Source organism: Phascolarctos cinereus, unplaced genomic scaffold (assembly GCF_003287225.1).
Source record: "Phascolarctos cinereus isolate Bilbo 61053 unplaced genomic scaffold, phaCin_HiC Scaffold_5;HRSCAF=322, whole genome shotgun sequence".
Lineage (NCBI taxonomy): Eukaryota > Metazoa > Chordata > Mammalia > Diprotodontia > Phascolarctidae > Phascolarctos > Phascolarctos cinereus.
Genome location: NW_027555958.1, coordinates 377,306,818 through 377,323,611, shown reverse-complemented (window position 1 = coordinate 377,323,611; position 16,794 = coordinate 377,306,818). Strand labels below are relative to the sequence as shown.

The following is a 16,794-nucleotide window of genomic DNA, read 5'->3' as shown; positions in this document are numbered from 1 at the left end:
AAGAAAAGAAATACAAAAACACAAGAGAGTGGGAGGGAGGGGATGGGAGAGGGAAACTGAAAGGGGAGGATGACAAGAATTGTCCTTCTAAACAGGAGGTATTGGTTACCCCAAACAAGTAAATTTTAGGATACAGCAAATAAGCACGCTTGGCCAAAATGGTAGTTGTGCCATTCTTTCAGCAGCCATGCAAATGTCTAGTTGCCAGGGGCTAGTTACAAGACAACATTAGTGCTGCTGGTAGCTAGGTGGATAGAGTCCTGGACTTGAAGTCAGAAAGACTTGAGTTCAAATGTGGGCTCAGACACTTACCAGTTATGTGACCCTGGACAAGTCTTGTTCTGCCTTGGTCTCCTCATCTGTTAAATGGAAATAATAGCATCTCCCAACTAAGGTTCTTGTGAGAATCAAATGAGGTAACATTTATAAAGTGCTTAGCACAGTGCCAGGCACGTAGTTGGCATGCTCTTAATTAATCTGTCTATCTAACTGTATTACTGGAAATTAGATATTTGCAAGACTGCTAAAGGAAAGACAGAAACACTGTTCTGGCCAAGCATACCTGCTTGCCGTGTCCTAAAGATTACTTGTGTGGAGCATCCAACTCCCCTTATTGCCAATTCTTGTCCCCTTTTCTGTTATGGTAAAGACTGCCACGGTTATGTATTTCATTCCATCTAGACCTTCTAGGTAGGCTAGTCAAGCAAATTCAGTGGACTGTTCAATTTTTTTTTTTGTGAGGCAATTGGGGTTAAGTGACTTGCCCAGGGTCACACAGCTGGTAAGTGTCAAGTGTCTGAGGCCGGATTTGAACTCAAGTCCTCCTGACTCCAGGGCCGGTGCTCTATCCACTGTGCCACCTCGCTGCCCTGGACTGTTCAATTTAAGGGACTGTTCTTAATTGTCAAGGTGTGCTTACTAACTCACAAGAAGACCACAAGTAGCATGGTATGGCATGCAGGACGGACTTGGAGTCAAAAGGTCCAAGTTTGAATCCCAGGTCTACCATTTAATGGCTATTTGACCAAGGGCAAATCATATTATCTCTCTGAGCCTCAGTTTCCTCATCAGTAAAAAGGGGGGGGTTGACTTGAGTTGCCTCCTCATGGAGTTATTATGAGGAAAGCATTTTGTAAGTTGCCGTATATAATGTGATCTATTAGTACCAGCAGCAAGAGCAAGAATCGGGCTGAAGGAGTTAATGTTGGGAAAGCCTATTTAGAATGAAGTGTTCTATGCTAATGTTGTGTGCATTTGGGTTCTGAATTAATTGGTTTGATGGCATGTTGCCTTCCTGTGTGCTCAGTATTTACAGAATTACCATCTCTTAGTTTATTCCTAATTGCATTTTAACTGTCAGCCCCATTGATGGGAATATCTTTCTTAGTGAAAAATTGAAATAGCCAGTTTGGTCCCAATTTTGGACTGGAATTTAAAAGAAGAATTGGCACCACAGTTTTTCTGTGGTCTAAGAAGCCAGCTCAGAAACATCTCTATTTTCCTTTCTCCACTTAAGAATGGCATTTCTCCTTTTGAAATCCCTGAAGTTTAAGATGAGGAATTTTTGGAATGCCGCCATTGACCCTGTTGGACTAGTTCTTCTTCCAGCATCTCAATGGTCCAGGCCATCACAAGGCGGAGGTTTCTGAAGCAGGATTGGTGAATGATGACAGGTGGTTTTTGTTGTTACTGTTCGGGTTTTTTGTTTAGGAAAAATAAAAGTATTTGTAACTTGGCTGGATCAAGCCTTTCTTTGGCTGTTTGGTTTGAAAAAGCCAAAGAGGAAGTTGTGTTCTGTACTCTGGAAAGCAGAGCTGGGTTGAAAGAACATGACCTCCCTCACCCTTCTCCCTTAGCCAGTTTACAAAAACAGTAAACAAGACTTAGCTCTCCTTCCAAACCAACTGCATCTCAGCGATTTGTGGCTAGAAAAGTGTTGTTACCAAGGAACACGAGTGGTGGTTCTCAGTCTCCAGATGAGAAAGGCTGAGTTGGGGTAAGGGGAGGAGGAGCTCATTTACACCATGATGGATTTAGGCTAGGGTACAAAAGGGGCTTTCCCAGCTGAGAGTTGTTTAGAGCTGGAAAGGGAAGTTAAATAAATGATACTGGATTGAAATAACAGGTAAAGACAAATGACTGATGATATTAACAAGGTAGCACATGACCAAATTCCAGAAGAGGGGCATGGTACTCTTAGTATAGTAGGAGCACAGAGGAATTTAGGTTGAGGTAGTCAAGGAAGGGGGCAACTAGGTGGCACAGTGGATAGAGTGCAAGGCTTGGAGTCAGGAAGATTGGAGTTCAAAACTTGCCTCAGGCACTGTATGACCCTAGACAAGTCACTTAGCCCTGTTTGCCTCAGTTTCCTCATCTGTAAAGTAAACTGAAAAAGGAAATGACAAACCACTCCAGTATCTTTGCCAGGAAAACCCTAAATCATGAAAGGTCAGACACAACTGACTGAATGAACAAAACAAGAAAGGCTTCACAGAAGGTGAGATTTGAGTGGGGTCTTGAAGTCTGAGTCTTAGTCTGGCTGTGGTCTATACCGATGGCAATTGGAAGGGCTCTCAGAACTAGACAGCACTTTTGAGACTGTCAACTGGAGGTCCATTAACTTGTTTTAAAAAAAAATCATACTTTGATAACTGTATTTCAATATAATTGGCTTTCTTTTTAATCCCCTGTGTTTTATGCATTTAAAAGCATGATCCTGAAAAAAGTCCATAGGCCTTGCCAAACCACCAAAGAGGACTCCAAAACACATGTAAAACGGCTAAGAAGCCCTCATCTAGTCCAGCCTTTTCATTTTACAGATCAGGAAACTGAGAAGGAGCCACTAGTGTTCAAGCTGAACTTTGAACTCGGGTCTCCCGGCTCCCAGTCAGTCCAGGGTTCTTCCCTTTACAACACTGGGGAGAAATCACATGCCCTTTCTTGAGCTGAGATTTATTTGTTAATATCCAGTTGGAAGTGGGGAAAATAAAATACTCTGGAAACCTTGTGTAATGATGTTTCCAGCAGAGACCATGAGCAGACCCCAAACTCTGATGCCTTTTCCCTCACCTCCACTGTCCTTGTCACGAGTTCTAAAGCTGGGGTAATGGCTCCCCTTGCACTTCCTTTGTGGGAAGCTTCTTCAAGTCAAGCCCAGGCTTTCTCAATTCACTTTGTAGCCTGAGAGTGGGTTTTACGGTGATTAGCTCTGTTTCCATAGAGACCCTATAAATAGAGGAAAATTTCAATCCAGATTCCTCCAAATGAAGATTCACTGTATAATGTGGGGACTTTGGCTTAATGTGACTCAAGATGACCTAGTCACCCTAGCTTGCCCCCTCAGGAATGTTTTATTAAGCCAACTTGGGGGGGAAAGAGTCAGTAACAATGGAGAGGGTAAATGCATATTAGGTAAGGTATTTTTAAAAAAATCCTAGTTTCCCTTAGAAATGTCAAGAAGACCATGGGAACCTTTAGGAATGAGCTGGTGTGTCTGAGCATTTCTGGGCCCAATGGAGCAAAAGGCTGAAAATTTTTAGTTTTGGCCTTAGGCAAAATTGAAAACAGACCCTGGTAGATCTATTGCTAATGTCTTCCACCTCTTAGATAACTTTGTATCTATCTTATATGCATCATGTCTACACCTAAGTAGGGTCAGCATAGTGCAGTGAGGAGGGAGAGAATAAGCATTTATTAAGCACTTACTGCAGAGCCTGGCACATAGTCTGTGCTTATGCACCAGGCTCTGCATTAAATGCATTTTACTAATATTATCTCATTTGATCCTTACAACAACCCTGGGTGGTAAGTGCTATTATTCTTGTAGTAGCCATTTATACAAATAGGATAAATTACTTGCCCAGGGTCACACAGCTGGTAGGTATCTGAGGCCAAATTTGAACTCATGTTTTCCTGACTCCAGGCCTAGTGCTGTATCCATGCTATCAGCTACCTCAGTAGAAAGGGCATCAGGATTTGTTATCATAGGACCTGAGTTCTAACCTTGGCTCTGACATTTCCTATCTAGGTCACTTCGAGCCTCAGTCACTTTGCCACTCATTTCTCATATGTTTTCTCATGTAAAGTGAAGAGCATGGATAAACAGTCTTTCAGGTCCCTTTGAATTCTAAATCTATGATGCTGTGATACAACATATTATCTCCCCAGTAAAATATAGGCTTTTCATGGACAGGGTTGGTTTTGCTTTTGTCTTTTTGTCTCCAGCATTGAGCACTGTGCTAAGTATACAATAGGCACTTAATAAATGCTTGTTGATTCAATAAGAAAAACGGTTACACTTTAACAACTCAGAGACCACAGAGTCCTCCTGCAGGGAATTCCAAAAAGTATTTGGCCTACCTAACCTTTTCTTACCCTGGGGGAATGATAACTCCAGACAGATAGAAATCTGGGGTGAAGTTGGTTAAATTTCTAGGGGAAGGAAATATCCAACCTATTTCCTATACTTATTCCTGTGTCCAGCAACAGCTTTGGTAGGAAGTTCCACTTTCCGTCTAGTTTTACTTGAAGGAGAAGTGAGAACTTTTACCCCTCTGTTGTCAGGGTATATAAGGTCTATATGACTTTCCTGAGCCTGTCCTTCTCCGAGACCTTCTGCCCTACTTTCCTAACATGTTGTAACTTGGCTGCTAAAAAGTTTTGGGGGTTTTTTTTCACCTGGAAAGAAAAGTTTTTTTTAAAAAGTCTTTATGGGAAAGCAAGTGACATTTATTTTCTGGAGTGTGCTAGTTAGAGCAGGTGGGGCTTTCTCTGCGTTGGTCGCTGAGTTCCCCAGAGCCAGTCACCATGGTTTTCCTTACTTTCAAAACTTGTAGCTGGGTTGTGATATGTGCATGTGATTTTCTTGAAAAAAAAATATCCTATTTGTATTTGTCCAGTTCTCCAATCTAGTAGGAAGGGCTACGTTCCACCCCCACCCTCACTCCAACAAGCACCTAGCTATAGCCCCAGCACCAGCTACTATTTAGCTCCAGGTAAAGCTACTACCACAATCAGTTCTTCTAGAGGACCTTCTTGCTGAGTCACATTCGACTCTTCATGACCCCGTCTGAGGTTTTCTTAGCCAAGATACTGGAGTGATTTGCCATTTCCTTCTCCAGCTCATTTTACAGATGAGGAAACTGAGGCAAACAGAGTGAAGTGACCTGCCCAGGGTCACACAGCTAGTAAGCGTCTGAGGCTGGATTTGAACTCAGGAAGATGAGTCTTCCTGACTCCAGGCCCAGCGCTGTATCTACTGTGCCACCCAGGGACTTAGCTTGGTCCCAAGTTAGAGCTTGCTTAAGCCATCTTAACAATTTCTTTTTGTTTTATTGGTGCTTTCATCTCTGTCACTTTCTGTTGAATCCCCTTCCACTTTTTACCCTCAGCCCTCCCATGGAATAAATAGTCAAGTAAAATAAATCAGTGTTATCGGTCATGTTTGTAACCTTAGTCCACAACCTCTTTGCTGAGAAGTGGGAGGTATGCTTTGCCATCAGTCTTCTGAAGTCACTGCTTTCATCAGAGTTCTGAAGTCTTTTTACTGGTGTTTTCCTTTAGACTATCTGTGGTGTTCATCATGTAAGCTATTCTTCTGGTTCTGCTCACCTTACTTTGTATCAGGTCATATAAGTTTTCTCAAGTGCCTCTGAATTCTTTATATTCATAATTTTTACTGCACCATAATATTCCCTTACATTCACACATATCATAATGTGCTCAAGCATTCCCCAGTTGGTGGACTCTCACTTTGTTTCCAGTTCTTTGCTGCTAAAAAGTGTTGTTATAAATATTTTTATATATGTGAGACCGTTCCTTCTGTTATTGACCTCCTTGGGATATATGCCTAGTATTAGTTTCTCTAGGTCAGAGGACAAGTATATTTCAGTGATTTTTTTTTTGGTATAATTCCAAATTGTTTTCTAGAACATTTGGATCAATTCCCAACTTCACTAAAAGTGTATTCATGTACCCATCTCCCCATGGTCACATAAACGGTAAAGTGGCAAACTTGGGACCAGTGCCCTCTCTCCTGGAATCTAAAGGTTTCTTCAGGTTCATTTTGAGTGGGTTTACTGCTACAATTTGGTTTGACATTCCTTGGTCTAGAGCAAACTAAGACAGACTCCTATTCCAGAGCAGTTCAGTATCATGGGAGTTTGTCTAAGACAGGGATGAGAGGAAATAATGGGGACTCTATTACCTCTTGCCTACTCCAAACCAGAGCCCTATGCCAGATATTAGATTGACCTCAAAGATGAAATATAGGGCTCCCCTTTGCTCCAGATTGCCTGCTTGTCTTAAAACCTTTATAAATATTCCCTTCCACTGTGTAGAGTTGTAGAAAATGAGAAGAGTTAAAAAAAAAAAGGATCCATTGACAAATACTTACTGAGGGTCTGTGGCCAATGGAAAGAACACTAGGTCAAGAGTCAAAAGATCTGGTCTGAGTCACATTCTACCACTCAGAACACTTAGTCACTCTGAGACATTGAGCAAATTGTTTATCCTTTTGGGCCCTCAGTTTTCCTATTGGTAAAATGGGAATAATAATGCCTATCCTATGTCCCTTGAAGTTTTGGTTTTTTGTTGATTTGGGGTTTTTTTTGGGGGGGGGTTAGGCAGTGGGGTTAAGTGACTTGACCAGGGTCACACAGCTACTAAGTGTTATGTGTCTGAGGCCGGATTTGAACTGAGGTCCTCCTGAGTCCAGGGCCGATGTTCTATCTACCGCACTACCTAGCCACCCCTCATTTAAAGTTTTAATGTGAAGATCTTAATAAATGCTTTTGACTTCAGGATCAAATGAGATAATGTAGGTGAAAGTGCTATGCTTATATAAGTATGGTGTTGGTAGCAGCGTCGTTATTTTACTGTGCATTAGAGGTCAAGGAGAGGGCTGCTAGAGAAAAAAGAAACAGACCTTCAGAGTTCTCAGTCTAGTCTGAGGGAAGTGAGATCTTACATACAGGAAAACAGACATTGAAAAAGCAACATGCAAATTATTAGACCACATAGTAAATGTACAGGTGTGAGAGGCAGGGTGGCCTGATGTAATAGGTAGAGAGCTAGTCTCGTGTGAGGAAGATCTGGCTTTCAGTCCCCACCTCTGATACATATTGGGTACATGACCCTGGGCAGATTGTCCAAGGCTAGAAATTTCTGATTTGCATTGGTAGAGGAAGTTCCTCACCTGGTGTTCCCTATAACAAGGAAATCACAGGTCTGGTCCGAAATAGCAACAATAATATCGCCAGCTAGCACACTGCCCTAGGAGACCTTTCCACTTCCAGCAATTCCTTGGTGATCTCAGAATGCTTTCAGTAATCCCACACAGTAAGTACTCAGTGATCTCAAACTTCTCAGTGGTAAGAAACCCCCATGTCTTTAAATACCAGTTCTCCTCCCTTGATACTACATGGCTGCAAACCATGACATATGATTTTTTTTTTTAGGCAATTGGGGTTAAGTGACTTGCCCAGGGTGACACAGCTAGTAAGTGTCAAGTGTTTGGTGTGAGGCCAGATGTGAAACTCAGGTCCTCCTGACTTCAGGGCCGGTGCTCTATCCACTGCGCCACCTAGCTGCCCCGACACATGATTTCTGAAAAAAGAAAATGACAGATACCTCAGAAAGGCAAAGGAGAGATGATGTTTGGGGGCTTCTGCCACAAAATGGCTTCCTGAACAGAGGCAGGCCAATCAGCTCCTCCTCACTCCAACAAAAATCTGAAAATCACACCAGGCCAAATGTGATCAAAAAGTCCAATGACAGACTATAGTAACTGACTTCTTCCACCCCAGGACCATACAAGAAGGTAGCCAGAAGCCACTGGCCCATTGGCTGTAGGAAAGGGGGCCACCAGCTCAGGCAAATCAATCTCTGAGTGCTAGTGGAGGTGGGTCACACATGGACCCTTCAAGGCTTTGTGTTCCATGGCAACGAGAGTGGGAAAAACTCCAGGGTGATGGGAAACCCACAATGAGGTGCCTTCTATCAATCAGGGGAGCACATTATCTTTCAGGATGGGATACCCCAGGGTGTCTGAGGTTCTGAGGGGTTCTGAGGTCCTTAATATTGACCTGAGATGTCATAGAGGGCCTTATAGATCCAGAGCTCTGAACTTCAAAGATCCAAGAGGCCCTCCAGGATGTGAGGGGAGCTAATGGATTGAGGACAAGACCAAGCATTGAGACTACCCCACCCACTCAAAACCGCAGCATGGGAAAGAGTCTGCACCTATTACAAAGTCCCAATTCATAAACTAAGGGCGGAGAGATAAAGAAACTGAAGATACACCAACCACTATAAAGAATGATTATAGATCCAAACATGGCCAGAATCCAATTTATAAAGACAGAGTAATACCATAGTAACGGCAAGCGGAAGCTCAAAGGAAAAAAGTGGATTTTCTACAAACACTACATAAATACCTACAAGAAATGAACTAGAAAGTAGGAGGGAGGGTTCCCATCAGTTGGGGAATAGCTGAACAAATTGTGGTATGTGAATTGTAATGGAATATTGTGACACTATAAGAAATGATGAGAAATTATTTCAGAGAATCCTGGAAAGTATGAATTGATGCAGAATGAGGTGAGCAGAACCAGGAGAACAATGCATACAGAAATAACATTGTAAAGAAAAACAACTCTGAAAAAAAACCCAACAACTCTGAAAGACTTAATAATTCTGATCAAAGCAATTACCAAGAGGATCTATGATGAAGTAAATTACTGTCCTCCTGTTAGAAAAATGATGAGCTCAAGATACAGAAAGAGATATACATTTTTTTTTGGACGTGGCCAGTCTGTGGATTTGTTTTGCTTAATTATTCTTATCTGTTAAAAGAGGTTTATTTTTTTTTCCTGTTTTTAACTGGGGAGGTGGTTGGGAGTAGAGAAGGGGTTAGTAACAGTTATGAAAAAAAAGAGGGCCATTGAAACATTTTTTACAATTCAAAGAAGAGAGCAGAAGGTAGTCCAGAAGAAAGTACAGATAAGTCGGACAGTTTTAAAAGTTATGTGTAGAATTTGTTATATACCTTTTTAAAAAATAAACAAATGATATGAAATGGTTTTGTATACAGTCCTCATTTTGTGTTGAACTATTAATATGGAAATGTTCATAGAGAGTTAAGTTCAGAATAAAAAGGATGCATCACATGCAAGTAGGCAACATCTTACTAGAATGGATGGATTATAGTTAACAAGTTACATAAAGATGTTTTTGAGGACACACATGACCAGAAGGAGAGACTTCTATATGGATAATGAGGGATAGCAGCTGGACAGCCTGAGTGCTACATTGGTATTCTTGAAATACCAGAAACAAGAGGAAGGCCTCAAACACAATGGGTGAATCCTCTATTGGGATACAAGATTTGTACAAATGAGAAAATGTGGCTATAGTTCTGATCCTTGTCAGTGAAAGGTGTAACCAAACCAGAAGAGTAGTAAAAGGTGAGCAGAAGCTCACCTTTCTAAAGTGCTCGAAGATTTCAAAGTACAAAACATACATGATCTTACTTGATTTCTCACAATAACCCTATGAAACTATTATCATTTCCATTTTACAGAGAAGGAAACTGAGTCTCAGAAGTTAAATAACATGCTTAGAGTCACACGGACAACACGTTTCTGAATTGGGATTTGAATCTAGACCTTCCTCCCTCCAAGACTAAAACTCAATCTACCAAATATCCCAAAGTGCAGTAATTCAGAGAATGAATGCTAAGAAGTAAAGGAAGGAGTTGTGAGAATGGAATGGGATCAGTTAGGAGTATGTGAGGCCACTTTAGGGGACTGCTGGTTGTTCCTTACAGCCAGCAGCAAGCTTGGATCAAGACCTGCTGTCGCCCCCTGTCTTCCCCTACGTAGTGTTAAATTCTTTCCCAGTTCCTCTTTCCCCTAATCACCCCAAACCATGTGGAAACCATACACACTGGTTCTTGGTTCTGCCTCCACAACATCACTTGCATCCATACTCTTCCTTCTGCTGATATGGCCTCCACTGGGGACCATCTCCAGTCGTCCTAATCTACATCTTGCTGCTGAACCCAGATGGCTCTGGAGGAGGAAGCGAGGCTGGTAACCTTGCGCAGCCCTCCCTCACTCAAAGTCAGTTGCAAGCCATGGCATCACCTTCCTGATGTCATGGTCTTCTTCAAGAACGAGGGACAAAAAACAACCACAATGACCGCCACCCTAATTCAGGCCTTCACCTCTCTCTTGGACTACTGCAGTAGCCTCCCAACAGGTCTGTCTGCCTAAAGTCTTTCTCCACTGCAATCCGTCTTCTACACAGCTGCCAAAGTGTTTTAAAAAAAAGTGTAGATCTGGTAGTGTCACTCCCCTGCTCACTGAACTCCAGTGGCTTCCATATGATATGATATGATATGGTATGATATGATATATAAATATAATATAAATAAGTCATGTTATTATATTATCAAATATAAATTCTGTTCAGCACTTAAACTCTTAATATTTGGCCCTATCTTACTTTTCTAGCCTCTTCATGTATCCTGTGGTCCAACCAAACAACCATGTCTCATCTCTACTTTTGCACTAGCTATCCTCAGCCTAAAATGCATTCTTTCTTCACTGATACCTCTTAGAATCTCCAGCTTCTTTCCTGGCTTAGCTCCCTTTGCACGAAGTTTTTCCATATTACACCCTCCCCCTCACCACCCCCTACTCAGCTACAAGTGTCTTTCCTGCAAAATTATCTTGATTCTATTTTGTATCTCCCTATGTATATGATGTTTCCTGTTGCAGGGACTGTTTGACTCTTGTTTGTACATCCCCAGCATTTAGTACAGGGCCTGGCCTCCAGTTTTGTACTTAATAAATACTTACTTGTTCGTTGGCTGATTAAGCCCTGAGTCTGCATTCCATTCCTTTGAAGGAAGGGGTCTTTCTTGGATTCTTTCATGTGCCTTTACTGCCTGGGCCATGCAGCTATGAGATGAAGGGCCACTGAACTGTTCTGTCTCGTTGCATTCCTGACTTCAAGACTGATTTGTTTCATTGATGGCTTTTGTTTAGTATTCCTTCAAATATCATTTTCTGATAGTCTGCCCTGCCTTGGCTCCAGAACGTTCTTTTAGAACAAAAACCGTCAAGCAAAACTGACTCATGTAATGACTGTGTTTGACACTGTATGCAATATTTTGTACTTTTAATTCCTCGCCTTCTGCTGCAAGGAGGGAAGTGTGATCCATCAGTTTTCTGGGACCACAATTGGTCATTGCATGAAATCTGGGATCAGCTATAAGGCTGATTTTTTTAAAAAGGCAGAATTTATATATCTACATTCATTCAGCAAACATTTACTGAGGATCTATGATATGGTAGCTACTATGGGCGTTGTGAAGATGATTAAGGTACAGCCATTGCTCTAAAGCAATTTTCAATTTAGTAGGCAAGATCAGATGTGTATTCTAAAACTTCCATTCTAAGGCCGAATGTGATAAGGGCCATATGAGGCTATAGGAGATAGATTTTGAGTTGGAAGAGGCCTTAGAAGGCAGTTAGTTTAACTCCTTCCTTTACAGAACAGGAACCTGAGACCCAGAAAGGCTAAGTGGTTTGCCAGTAGTCACGTAGGTGGTAATGGCAGGGCTGGGATTGGAACAGGAATCTTTTAACTCCAAACCCAGCATTCTTTCTATTGTGCCACACTCCTAAAAAATGCTTTGTGAAAGTAGAAGAGGAACAGATCAGGTCAGGAAGAGATAGCAGGCTGGTTAGGGAAGTCTTCAGAGAGAAGGGGGAATCTGAATCCAACTGTAAAGGCTAGATAGAATTTTAGTAGATTGAGATGGGGGTCCAAGGAACTAAAGGGGGATGTCATCCAGGCAAAGAAAATAACTTAAGCAAAGGCAGGAAAATGCAGAGTGTATTTGGGGAATGGTATGTAATCCTATTAGTAGAATATCTAAAGAGGAATTGCATGGAAAGGTCATTTGGGGCTAGATAAAGAATGTCTTTGAATATGAGACTCTAGTGTGTTACCCTTCAGAGTAGTTCTCTTGGGAGATTGTATGCTTAATAGTGTGTATGTATACATGTGTGTGTGTATGTGTATCCGTGTGTGTGCACACATAGACACATAAACATACACATACTTTAAACATAGATGTGTATATGTATGTATCTACATACACACATATGTGTGTATGTAGATATGAGATGAAGGGTCACTGAGCTATGAGATGAATTGTCACTGAACTGTTGGGTCTTGCTACATTCCTGACTTCAAGATTGATTTATTTCATTTATGCTTTTTGCTTTGTATACTCTTGTATATAATTTTCTGATATACACATATATGCATGTGCATTTATACATACACACACATGTATGTATGTACGTATGTGTGCATAGATCTATTTATCTATCTCTGTGTCTTTAAAAGGGCAGCTAGGTGGTACAGTGGATAGACTGCTGGGCCTGGAGTCAGGAAGACTCATCTTCTTGAGTTCAGATCTGTCCTAGGACATTTACTATGTGACCCTGGGCAAGTCACTTAACCCTGTTTGCCTCAGTTTCCTCATCTATAAAATGAGCTAGAGAAAGAAATGGCAAACCACTCTAATATCTCTACCAAGAAAACCCCAAATGGGGTCACAAAGAGTTAGACATGACTGAAAATGATTGAATAACAATAACAACAAATATCTTTAAAGTTTGAGAACACTTCATATATGTCTTACTATTTTACAGATGAGGAAACAGAGGATCAGAGAAAGTACATTACTTGTGCAGGGTCATACAGTTAAAAAGCGTCCGAACTGAGATTTGAACCCAGGTCTTGCTAACTCCAAGTCCAGTCCTAGCCACAGCAAGGTTGGCACCAATGCCCCAAACATATTTGGAGCTCCTTGGGGAGGTCAGTTTCCTTAGAATCATTTTGAGCTACATAAGAAAAGCAATTCTATATCTTATTTTCCTCCTTTCTTTCCTGCCAACCTAAAAAAATCCCTGTTTTCCAGCTTGGTTGCACATCTTACTCACTAGACTTGGTTATGAATGACTTCTGGTTGTTTCCCAAAACCAAGACCATTCTCAAAGAATGAATATTTACCACCACTGAAGATATATTTGAGGAGGGAGGGTTAAGGGAAAGGAATAGAATTCCCCCCAAAAAATAAAGAAAAAGTCACTGAAGCATTTTAAATGCACAGATGAGGACAGAAAAACTAGAAATAATCACAGAGAAGCAGAGCAGCTCTGAGTTACGTGCTGAATTTATTACATACTTGAAAAGCAGGATCTTCACACTAAGATTCTAAGTTTCATGTATGATTTTCTTCTTCTGTTCTAATGGAAATACTCATTTAATTTGTTGTTTACTTCATAAATAAAAGTAAATTTAAAATCCATAAATAAATAATCCTCCCAAAAGAACAAAAGTAATGAAGCATAGACAATCATATTATTCTCACTAAATTGCTATTATTAATAATGTTTAGTGAGAAAAAGAAAGGTTTTTTGTACCTTTAATAAATACAATTTTAGAATCTTTTTAAATGGTAGGGGTGGGAGTATCCTTGCTTTACCTCTTTACTTACTGGGAAGGTTTCTAGTGGTTCTTCTTTGCAAATATGTGGGCTCTTGGTTTTGAATATATGCCTTTGATCACACTTAGCAGGGCACCTTCTTTTATAATTTTGGCATGAATGAGCACTGTATTTTGTTGAAGTTGTTTACTCATTTGTTAATATAGTCACATTGTTATTGTACATGTGAACAATTTTTACTAATTGTTTTCCTAATGTATAAACAGCTTCGTGTCTTTCTTATAAAGCCAACCTGAATTAGTAGGGAAGGGGAAAGAAAGATAGTCCTGGATTTGGAAGCAAAGACCTGGTTTTGAACCCTAATTCTGCTATTTGCTGTGTAACCTCAAGCAAGTCAATTACTCTCTCTGATCCCTCCTTTCGTTATTTGTTAAATGAAGGAGTTAGAGTACGTGAGTTTCAATGTCCCATTCACTTCTAATTCTGTGATCCTTTATTCAGAAAAATGTGCTGTAGGCAGACCCTAATGGCTTTTCCAAAAATGTTTGGAGTATTGTAAGCACAGTTGAGATGACCAAAATAGTTTTCTAAGGGTACAGCTTTAAAAGAAAGAACATCTTTTCTGGATATGTGCTAGATTGTGTTTATTATTTCATAGCCCCAGTCAGCCTAGTGTGCTTGGAGTTCTTGAAAGTTTACAAAGCACTTCATAATATATTGTACACAAAATACACTTTATAATAATGTAATACTTGAAAATTTTCAAAGTACTTAATCTTATTTGAGCCTCTTAACAACTCCATGGAATAGACACTGCAGGGATTATTATGCCCATTTTTACAGATCAGGGAACCAAGCCTCGAGATTAAGGGATTTGCCTATAGTTACAGTGCAAGTAAGCATCAGAAGAGATATTTGAACATAGATTTTACTGACTTCAAGGCCAACATTATATCCATTACACCTGCTGCCTCTTTATTCAGTCTGCAACCATAATCTGTTTGACAGAATGATGGAATTGCCAAGTGTCTCTGGATTTAAGTGAAATAACTCTGAAAGCTCCAGGGACTTGACTTTGAAGCTGGCAACTATCTCTATTTCTCAAGATATAAAGGGTCCTAGTGACCTTCTACCCTAAAAGGGTTAATGTTGCTTCTAGAAGTGTCAAACTTAAAACTTCATAACAATAGTTTCAATCAGATGTTAAATATTGAAGGGAGCTGGGAGATCATTCAGATCAGTGCCTTCGTTTTATAGATTCAAATGCAGCCTTATACACTTACTAGCTGTGTGATCCTGGACAAGTCACTTCTCTTCTGTCTGCCTCAGTTTCCTCATCTGTAGGAAGGGGATAATACCTTAAAGGATCAAATGTTATATTTGTAAAGCATTTTGCAAATTTTAAAGCACTACATAAGTGCTAGCTATTGTTAATATTATTATCACAAGTAAGACAACCGAATCCTGGAAAAATGAAATACCATTCCCAGGGTAACACAGGTAACACATAGCATAAGTAGGATTCAGATCCAGTATACTTCTCTTTCTATTATGCCATACTACCCATGGTTTTGAAAGTGCTTTCACATACATCTTATGTTTCTCTTTATCTAATTCGATTCGCTTCCAATGAGGAAAGCAGGACAAGAATTATTATCTTAGTTTTATGGAGGAAATGGAAGTTCAGAGAGGTTAGATGTCTCTGCTCACGCAGCTGGTAAGTAGAGGAACCAGGATTAGAACCTAGGCTGTCTGATTCTTCATTCGATGCTCCATGCTGGTGAGGCTAGGAAGAATCTGGCTGACTCGATAAAACTTGCTAATATGAGTCATGGATTCCATAGGAAACATTGTTAAAGTAGCATGATGTTCAGCATCCCTGAACCTGTCATTTCCCACCATACTCTCTCAGAATGTCAAGTGGTAGCCATGAGGGTGAATTTCTGGGGCATGAGATGGGTAGTGTGTGTCATGTTTCCCAACGGTGATGTTCGTAAATAGAAACTCATCCATGGGGACCTCTGAATTCAAAGAGTGTTGTTAGTGACTGGGATCTTACTAGGAACCAGGTTCAAAGGACCTGTTAAGTCAAGTCAGAAAGATGCATCCTGATCACTTTTGTCCTATCTTCTCTCCTTAAGAAAATCCAGCAGCTTTCTGAGGGCTCCATGTTTGGCCACGGTCTGAAGCATCTGTTCCACAGTCGAAGGCGGTCTAGGGAACGGGAGCAGCAGCAGCAGCAGACATCTCAGGACTCACAGCAGCAGCAGCAGCAGCAGCAGCACGGCATGTCAGACCATGACTCCCCAGATGAGAAAGAGCGCTCTCCAGAGATGCACCGGGTCTCCTACGCCATGTCCCTGCACGACCTGCCCGCTCGACCCACCGCCTTCAACCGTGTGCTGCAGCAGATCCGCTCCCGCCCCTCCATTAAGAGGGGGGCCAGCCTACACAGCAGCAGCGGGAGCAGTGGAGGGGGTGGCGGTGGCGGTAGCAGTAGCCGCAGAACCAAAAGCAGCTCCCTGGAGCCCCAGCGGGGCAGCCCTCACCTGCTACGCAAGGCCCCCCAAGACAGCAGCCTGACAGCCATCTTGCACCAACACCAATGTCGACCCCGGTCTTCTTCCACGACCGATACTGCCCTGCTGTTGACAGAGAGCAGCAATACTTACTTCTTGGCTCAGGAATCTGAGGGCCTTTCTGATAAGGTAAAAGAGGGATTTGGCTGGGGGGGAGTCAGGGAGGTTTTGCAAGGGAAAGGGAGTAGAGAGAGTCTGTCCTGAGCTGTGGATGCTACCTGCTTCAGTTTATAACAATGATGCTACTCAGTGATCAGTATCATCTGCACTGATGGAAGGAATCAGTGGAGCGAATGATCCAAAATGGGAGACAATGAAAAGAAGTAATTTATATATGTTGATGATTTTGTATGAAATCTGTCTTCCTAATTACATTTTGCCTTGGTTGATGACGAAGTTGGTTTGCTGTTCTGAATGACCAGCTGATGATAATGAGGAAATAGCTACAAAGTGTTCTGATTGGCAGTGTTGTGTAGTTGACAAAGCCCCGGACTGAGAGGCAGGATGTCTGGGTTCTAGGCACAACTAAACCAATTAATAACTGGGACCTTGGCCAAGCTATTGAATTGATTTAGTTCAATCCAGTAGGCATTCATTGAGTGCTTACAAGCTGCTGTTAGGCACTGGGGATATAGAGATGAAAAATGATATACTCCCTGGTCTCAGGATGTTTACAAACTAATAGTG

At 41.3% G+C, this 16,794-nt stretch overlaps 1 protein-coding gene across 3 annotated transcripts in view; it reads left to right on the top strand.

Moving 5' to 3' along the window:
• The window catches only part of TMCC2 (transmembrane and coiled-coil domain family 2), a 62,171-nt gene that overhangs the window by 7,104 nt on the left and 38,273 nt on the right, over positions 1 to 16,794 (top strand). For all 3 annotated transcript variants that reach the window (XM_021003044.2, XM_021003045.2, XM_078156379.1), the window contains exon 2: positions 15,670 to 16,236. In XM_021003044.2, coding sequence (XP_020858703.1) covers positions 15,670 to 16,236 — 567 coding nt within the window. The remainder of the gene's footprint in view (positions 1 to 15,669; positions 16,237 to 16,794) is intronic.